The sequence below is a fragment of the Solea solea genome, chromosome 5 (assembly GCF_958295425.1).
Source record: "Solea solea chromosome 5, fSolSol10.1, whole genome shotgun sequence".
NCBI lineage: Eukaryota > Metazoa > Chordata > Actinopteri > Pleuronectiformes > Soleidae > Solea > Solea solea.
Genome location: NC_081138.1, coordinates 4,226,791 through 4,235,385, shown reverse-complemented (window position 1 = coordinate 4,235,385; position 8,595 = coordinate 4,226,791). Strand labels below are relative to the sequence as shown.

General features: G+C 38.4%; 1 protein-coding gene across 1 annotated transcript; it reads left to right on the top strand.

Annotated features, from left to right (window-relative positions):
• The first annotated feature begins 3,589 nt into the window (after window positions 1-3,589).
• Window positions 3,590-8,164, top strand: sult5a1 (sulfotransferase family 5A, member 1). Its single transcript, XM_058629829.1, has 6 exons — window positions 3,590-4,030; window positions 4,219-4,430; window positions 5,331-5,457; window positions 5,571-5,668; window positions 5,751-5,931; window positions 6,994-8,164. Exons 1-6 carry the CDS (start codon window positions 3,892-3,894, stop codon window positions 7,191-7,193), a joined length of 957 nt encoding a protein of 318 aa, XP_058485812.1. The 5' UTR covers window positions 3,590-3,891; the 3' UTR covers window positions 7,194-8,164.
• Window positions 8,165-8,595: the final 431 nt, after the last annotated feature.

Here is an 8,595-nt window from a genome sequence, read left to right as displayed (position 1 = left end):
CGGTTTTTCTTTACAGCATCAGCGCCAATAAAACCATCAGAGTAGCTCCAACACCCTTGAAATCTCCACAGTAGTTAACTAATAAATGCTGGTTAATGTATAATGTAAAATGTATGAAAAGCAAGTGCTTTTCTAAAGTTCACTTTATTATCGCCGAGTTTTTTCGTCCACTCGACCGTGAATCTTAAAGATATTTTCTCTCAATTTTAGCATTGTACAGTTAAAGTGCACATATTTACAATGTGTGTCTCTTTGTCGCTCATGCTGTTAAACATGTAACTGTCAAACGAGTTTGTACTGTGCATGTGCATGAGACCACAACGATTAGTCACACTGCTGCCCAAATATTTGCTTTTGCTTTACTGTCAAATGTGAAAAAAAGAGTATTAATCCACTACTGAAAATCATCTTTAGAAGAAATATCCGGGTGCCACACCCACACTGTGTCAAAATATGATTGTTATAATTCTTATTTTATACTATAATAATAATAGAAATTGACTTAGTAAGTCCGAAGTTGAAGTTAAATTGAGATTGTACATTTTGCCTGGATTTAAAAAGTTCCTGTTCATCACATTAAAAAGAGTCACTCTGACAGTTGCTTCACTACATTGTTAAAATAAACATTGCATGTTTTTCTCTCTCAGAAACACGTCCAATCAGCAGTTTCCTCACAAACTGTGGACTGTTTGCTGTGTGTATTGTGGGCTTATCCAAACAGAATTATCTGTCTTCTGCAGCTGGAAACAGTTCAGAACCAAAACAATACAATGTGGGGCTGCAGTGAGAGAAATACACAACTCCTTATATGGACATCCTGGGGATTGGGGTGTGTGTTTATAGGTCACACATTCTAACTTTAAAAAAAACAATGTGGTTATGAAAAGTTATAAATCATTTAATATTGCACTTTTAGTAGTAACGTAAAGTAGCAGTGACTGTGCAGAAATCACAAAAAAGATTTTCTTTTCTTTTTGTTCCAAGTGAACTTTGAACTGTGACGTATTTCCAAATTTCCCAATTTCAATCCGATTTTGAGCATTTTGAGGATGTTTTGCTCAGGTGTGAAAAAGAAAATGTTTCATCAGATTGTGTAAAAAAAGAAAGGATATAAGACACTCTATATTGCTATTCTTATAGCCTCTCTATATACTGTACGTTTTAACATAGTAATGGAAAAAAGCATGAGCACTAAGGGTTAATGAAGAACTCTGCTTGTGTTTTTTCTTTGAGTATTTTCCACTGTGTATTTTTTTCCCACCTGCATCTTGTTTCTCACTGTGTGAACCTTGATGACTTGGCACCTGAGCACCATCACTTGTTTTTATTCTCCCGAGGAGGTCATGGCAGAGCATTGAGACAGGTGTCGCAGTCAGCTCTAATGAATGTCAGCGCTGAGTAGAAAATAAAATCTAATCAGCATGTCTATAAATGATATCACCGTGCACCAGAATTAGTAAAAAGGTTAATTTGTTGCATCTGTGGAGAGAAACAACTCCCTTTAACAGGAAAATCTCGGACAGAACCGGACTCAAAGATGTGCGGCCATCTGCCAAGACAGGTTGTGGTGAAAGGAAAAATGGGGGACAGAGGTAGAGACAGAAGAAAGAGACCAAGAGCAGATACACTACAATTGTATTAAGTTATAGGTTTAGACAAAACAGTTCTGAGTCAGTGATGACATGTTTTACCTCTCTGAGCTTCTCCGTCCCTACGCTCCTGCTCGGTGTCTCAGGTCAGCTGACCAGCTGCTCCTGGAGGTACCGAGGTCTAAGCGGAAGCTCAGAGGGGAAAGAGCCTTTTCCATTGCCGGTCCCAAACTTTGGAACGTCCTCCCGCTCCACATCAGACAAGCCCCCTCACTGTCCATTTTTAAAACTCATCTTAAAACCCATTTTTATTCCTTGGCTTTCAACTCAGCATGAGACTCTGCTCTTGTTTTTAGTGTTTTATTGTTTTTATTCTCTTAATATCTTTATTGTTTTAACATTTTTGTTGTTTTTATTGTTTTAGTATTTTTATTGTTTTACTTTTTGTTTTATTTCTTTTCACTTTTTGTTTTATTTCTTTTCATGTACAGCACTTTGTCTCAGCTGCTTAAAGCGCTTTATAAATAAAGTTTATAGAAGAGAGGAGAGAGAGAGAGTGAGTGGACGGAAGGAAGGAAATACACAAACTAGGGCGGAAAGAACAAGGTTAATGACATATAATGAAGCCATGGGGTGGAGAGGTGGAGTGGCTCAGTGGTTAAGACCGGTACCCTGTGTGCGAAAGACAGCATGGTCGCAAGTTTGACTCCACCCCTGGCTGATTGTATTCAATTCCTTTGTAAGTCTGCTAAATGACATGTAATGTAATGTAAAAGTCATATTCATCCCTAGCATTCTAGCTAAGAGATGGTTCAGGTTTCCCTGAGCCAGCTCTAACTATAAGCTTTATCAAAAAGGAAGGTTTAAAGTCTAAATTTAAATACAGAGAGAGTGTCCGCCTCTCAAACTGTCACTGGGAGCTGGTTCCACCGGAGAGGAGCCTAGTAACTGAAGGCTCTGCGTCTTATTCTGCAAGTAAGCCCGTATGTTGGCACCAAAGTGATCTGTTAGGATGATAAGGTGATCCATTAATAATAGTGATAGACAGAAAACTATTTCTATATTTTTGATCTTGAAGAAGCAAAACAAACAACATAAATGTAGTTTTACTTGTATGAGTACAAGGTTAATACTAATACGGTGCATTAAAAGACAACTGTAAGTTCTCCTTACTTTTAGATTTGCAATAATATGTCGGTGTCATCAGCATAAGGATGCGACTATTCCAACCGTTCATTATTCCAGACGGAATAATGTCATAAATATAGTGAAAGGGACTGGGCCCACAATGGATCCGTGTGGCACACCCTTTGCTCAAACAATCACACTGAGCATCTCTCCACTTCACATGTTTTAAGATGACACTGCAAATCAAAGCTCTGTCAAAGTTTCCTTTCTGGTATTATCAACCTGTTGCTCTTTCCTCTATATAACTTTTGATATGATCAGTCCACTGTGGTTATATTTCCTGTGCAGCTCTCTGCACTCTGCCCTACTTAACGTGTGCTCTGCATAACTCCATCCTTTTTGCTACTGCTGTTCAAGAAGGCAACTACGTTCTGTCTGCTACTTCCTAAAAAAAAGACATTAACCAAAGTCAGTTAACATAAAAAGTGTATAACTCATGTATACTAATAATACTGGGTAACATACAGTTAATTTATGTATTAAAGAATATTACTTGTTGATCTTCCACTAAGTTGCAACACTTAGCAACACAATATTCCTAATTCAGAATAAACTCTTGATAATATAATAATATAACATAATAATATAAATAATATTGTACAACTGTCTTCCAGGATATATGAATTTCAATGTAGCTCCAAAGGCAGGGAACCTTCTTCTCAACCACATCTGATACATAAAGTACATAAGGATTATTATTATTATTATGGGGTTATGTATCTGCACACAAGCCATTTAAAGTGTAACACTCCACTCTTCTGTCACCAAAACGCTGCTAACATCAGATAACTCACTCTGCAGGTCACAGGCTAATTGCTAAATGATCCGTTGTTTCCGTTGTGCTCATTTCTACGATGATGCATGTGATGTTTAGCAAGCAGCATTGCAACAAACACATCCCACAGACTTACGAGCCACATTGTCATTTCCTCTTTAGGTGCAGCTGACGAGTGTCATGGTGTCATGACTTCATCCGCCCACAACTGACCACGGAGACATCGGTCAGAGAGACAGACACCAACAGGCAGAGGCACAGGAAGGTAGACAGAAAAACAACAGGAGGCTAAAACAGAGACAGACAGTAATACACTGTAAACTTATACTGAGGTTAGACATGGCCCGGTTGGATGTTCAGGAGACATTTCATGATATTTTATTTCCTGGACACCTGCACACACAGGAGTCGTTGCAACGTGCCGTCAGCTTTCTGTTTCAGGACACGGATATTCTCATCGTCTCTTATCCAAAGTCAGGTAACTATGGAGAGGAGAATTCATTCGACCGTCTGACACCTGCAGTGTTTTTGAGTGTAATACAATAATCCTCATGACTAATTTGCCGTCTAAATGTGTTGTTAAACTAGAACCTGACTAAGAACCTTTTTTTTGTGAATTATTTTAATGAGAGTTCGCTCACAGATGTTTCTGTTTTCCCTCAACAGGTACCACATGGATGCAGGGAATAGTGAGTCTCATGTCCCACAGAGGAGACGCGCACATTAACCAAACTGTGCCAAACTGGGCCAGGGCTCCCTGGCTGGAACAATTCTACAGTGCCGCCATACTAGAAGCCTCAACCAGCACACCGCGAGTGATCACCACACACCTGCCTCATCAGCTACTCGGCCCTGCCCTCCAGGGCTCCAAAGCTAAGGTCAGAATTATGTGTCGATGTGACTTTGGAACCACGGCGTTGTTGTCAGCACAGTTTTTTAATGTTACTATTCTGCCTCCGTTTGTTTTTTTGCGATGTAAATGAATTTGTATGCGGGAGCATTTGTGTGTACAGATGTGGCAGCACAGGGGTAGGCGGGGCAAGATGTTTAACCCATCAAATGATGGCGCTTTTCTAGCACTATTCGATTCCAGTCGACCAGGTACCAGGTTCTATCTCCAATGGAAAAGCAAGAAATAAGAGTTGAACCGAGTAGTGCTAGAACTGTATATTAGAAAAGTGGTTCATTACTGAACTACTAGTTTTTTTTAACCATACAAATAATCGTACTCCAAACTGTTTTCCTTCGTCTCGCTTTACTAGCACAATGTTGCAACAGAATGCTGCTGCACGCCTTTTGATAAGAACTGCCAGACATGACACTGGCGCCCAACGCACTAGAGGATCCATTTAAAGTTATTATTGTTTGTGTACACGCGTCAAAATGGCCCGCCTTACCTCTCTGACTTTACTCCAGCTGTAAACTTCTCACGGTCTCTGAGATCAGCTGATAAGCTTCACAAATTGTGAAATGGTTTGCCACTTATACACATATTTGAAAAGTCACTTCACTTCCTGTTTCTAAAACTCATCTCTTCTCTTTTTGGCTCTCACCTCTTGTGTGTGTTGTGACTCTTTTTGTGTTTTATGTTTGTAAATTAAAGTTTTACATAGTGTTTTAATTTTTTTTCCCTGTTTTGTCGTGTCTGTGATGTCAACCGCGGGACTTAATTGTGTTTGCCATGCAAACAACCTATTATGGCCCTTTAGTAGAGGCTGTGCGATGATATGGTGAAGTTATCATTCAAACTGACATTGTGGCTCTGTTTCATCTCACAGGTCATATATGTGAGCAGAAACCCTAAAGATGCTGTGGTTTCCTTTTACCACTTCCACAAAATGGCAAACTTCCTTCCTGAGGCTGGCACGTTTCCAGAGTTTCTAAATAAATTCCTCAAGGGCACGCGTGAGTCCATGAGGAAAATATAGTTTCCACCCCGTTTCCACCTCCTTAGTTAATTATTTGCAGCTGTAAGTGTAATTAGATCAAAATCACTTTTAAAACCTTTTTTCTTTCAGTCTCTTATGGGTCCTGGTTTGACCATATTAAGGGATGGACCAGTCACATGGCAGTTATGGACAACTTTCTTCACATCACCTATGAAGAGATGTTAATGGTACAAAACAAGTGATTTAACTTTTCTTGTCGCAGCATATGTCCACAAACTAACATTATTATGGTCTTCATTCTGCGCTCAGGACCTACCCGGCACCATAAGGAGGCTCAGCTCTTTCCTACAGTGCCCCCTAGCGGAGGACGAGGTCAAGAGTTGTGTGCAACACTGCAGCTTCAGCAGCATGAAGAATAACAAGATGGTCAACTACACTCTCATCTCTGAAAACATAATGGACCACAGCAAAGGCTCTTTCATGAGGAAGGGTGAGGCCTATGCAGATGAACCAAATTATGTCTCATAATGTCTAATTCAAATATATATAAAACAATTAAGATTAGAATGTGCTACTAACCTAAAAAGTACTGCAAGTCAGGGCTTTACAAGAGGAAATTTAACAGACTATTTGGTTGAAAATTGAAATTATACATTAGTTTATCCAATGTCCACCACTTTATGACTTTTTTGTGACGTCACCAGACTGCCAGCCACTAATTGGTCAGTGTCGTCACAAGAAGAGACGTCCGAATCAAGCCGAACAATGCCGAACTGAACTAAAAACCGTGGGTTAATCTCCAACAATTACCAGGGAAATGTCTTAAATCGTAATATTTAACAGAGGAGTCTGGCGTATTTAGCGACAGCACTGCTGACCCTAACCCTCTGTGCTCTGGTCATGGAAGAAGTACTGAACAAATCTTTTTAATGAACTGATTCTAATGATTCAGTGACACTGAGAACTTTATTCTGATATAATATCAGAATATATTCTTCGATGCGTTCACAGGTCACATTTACGGGAAAGCTTATTCATTCAGAATTCAGTGTGGCTGATCATATAAATCTGACCAAAAGGGGATCATTTCATTACTCTTGTTTTCAAGAACAGGGTTGGACACAGCTTTTGTTTCTTCTATTGTAATTAAATCAACTTTATTCATATAACACCTTCATTTTTTAAATCTTATGTCTAATGAAAGTTTGTCCCAAAGTTTCAGTGTTAAATACTTAAATATTATGGTCTACAGGGGTCTACTGGGACCATGGACCTTATATATCTGTGTCTGTTGAGCCCACATGTACTGATGATGAATACATTAATTCTATAGTTTTTATGTAAAGGAAACTGCTGGCTGTAGCTTCATAATAAATAATACAGGCATGACAGTAAAATCAATCATTTCATATAATGTATGGCAGGAAAATCTAAAATCTTGTTTATGATGTACAAATATGCAAAATCCAATAACGTAAATAATATTTAGACGTTCATATGTATTGATTGACATGTAGTGTTTCACTTCCTGTTTTCTTCCTCTGCAATTCAGGTAAGACTGGCGACTGGAAAAACATGTTCACAGAGGACCAGAATCAATATTTCGAGAGCGTCTTCAGGGCCAAGATGCAGGACTGCGCTTTAGAGTTTGTGTGGGAGCTGCAGGACGAAGAGGAGACGCCCGAACAAGAGCAAATCCCACAGAGGAGCACACTGGACTGTGAAAAAGGCTGTTCAGGCAAGGAAGTTTGAAGCCATGGTGAATGTCGTATGTGGATTTATTGAGTGTTAACAACAAATAATAGTATATAATAGTATGCAAATCAGAGTTTTTGGCCATGCAAATGTCACACTTGAATGACAGTACTCTTTATTAATGTCTCAGTGTGTGATAACGTGTCCAGTCCAGTATAATAAAGGTATAATCTGCCCTTTCATGGTTGACATTGAACAATGATATTCGATTCTTTGGTGCAGAACTGGTGGCATTTACTGTATGTATGTAACAGTCACTAGGGTGTGTGTGTGTGTGGGGGGGTCACCCTCATCGTCTAGTGACCATTTGGCACCTGACGCAGTACTACACTGCAAAAAAATAATAAATGAATAAACTTAATCAGATACTACAGCCTACTTTAAGCTTTAATTACCAGTAAAATGCTAAAGACCATGATTCTGTGTGTCTTTGTTGTGATAAGTGCAACTGTTTTCTGTCTACTGGGAAAAAAGTGGGAAAAACCAACAACATGAGCTTAAAATTATAGCACAATATTGTGCCATGATATCACAATAAACATAATCATGATCATATTCCACAGAATTTCAAAATAAAAGTCCTTGATTTGATATGGAACGATACAGTAATAACATATTTATTATGCTAAATAAATCTAGATGGATAGATAGATAGTGCACTTTTGTTACACAGCATGCATTGCAGTGCTTTAATTTTTTTCTGCTTTAAAACCCAACATATGGAACAGAGTGTACAGAACACATGGTGCTCTGTGACCTTTATGGTGGAGAACTGGGCGAAAACACTGTGATCAAATAAAGACTGATAAGAGTCTCTGCTTTTATGCTTTATGCTTTTGTGCTTTTTGATTGGGATTGAATTGGACCACAAATAGAGTTTATAGGTTATACACTTTGTCATCTTGGGGACTTTGTCTATTTACTTTGTTGCCAAATAATGCAAGTGGTCAATCATTTGAGATGTTTATGAAGAAACAGGATCTGATATTCATCGAGAATGACTTATTGTCTAGTTATAAATGTAATCTAACGTCACAAAAAAGAGGAAATAAAATAGGGGAAATGCTCATGGTGTCATCTGTGATGAAAATAAAGGCACATAAGCACATGTTAATCTGTAAAATACGACCCATGAGACATGATAACCTGATATGTTTGCTGTTAGAACAATAAACCTATGAATATATGTTTAATTAAACCTAATCTATGAATCCATCTTATACTGTACAAATAGTTCTTATAATTTATGTTGTTCTAACAATCATGTTATTACATGATACTGATCTGGTTTTATTTTAACTGTGCAAATCCTGATGGGTTTGCCAACCCGCCTTTTATCACAGTCTGAATGGTTATAAAAAAATTAAGTTAAACGAGTTATGACTGCGATCTTAAGGCT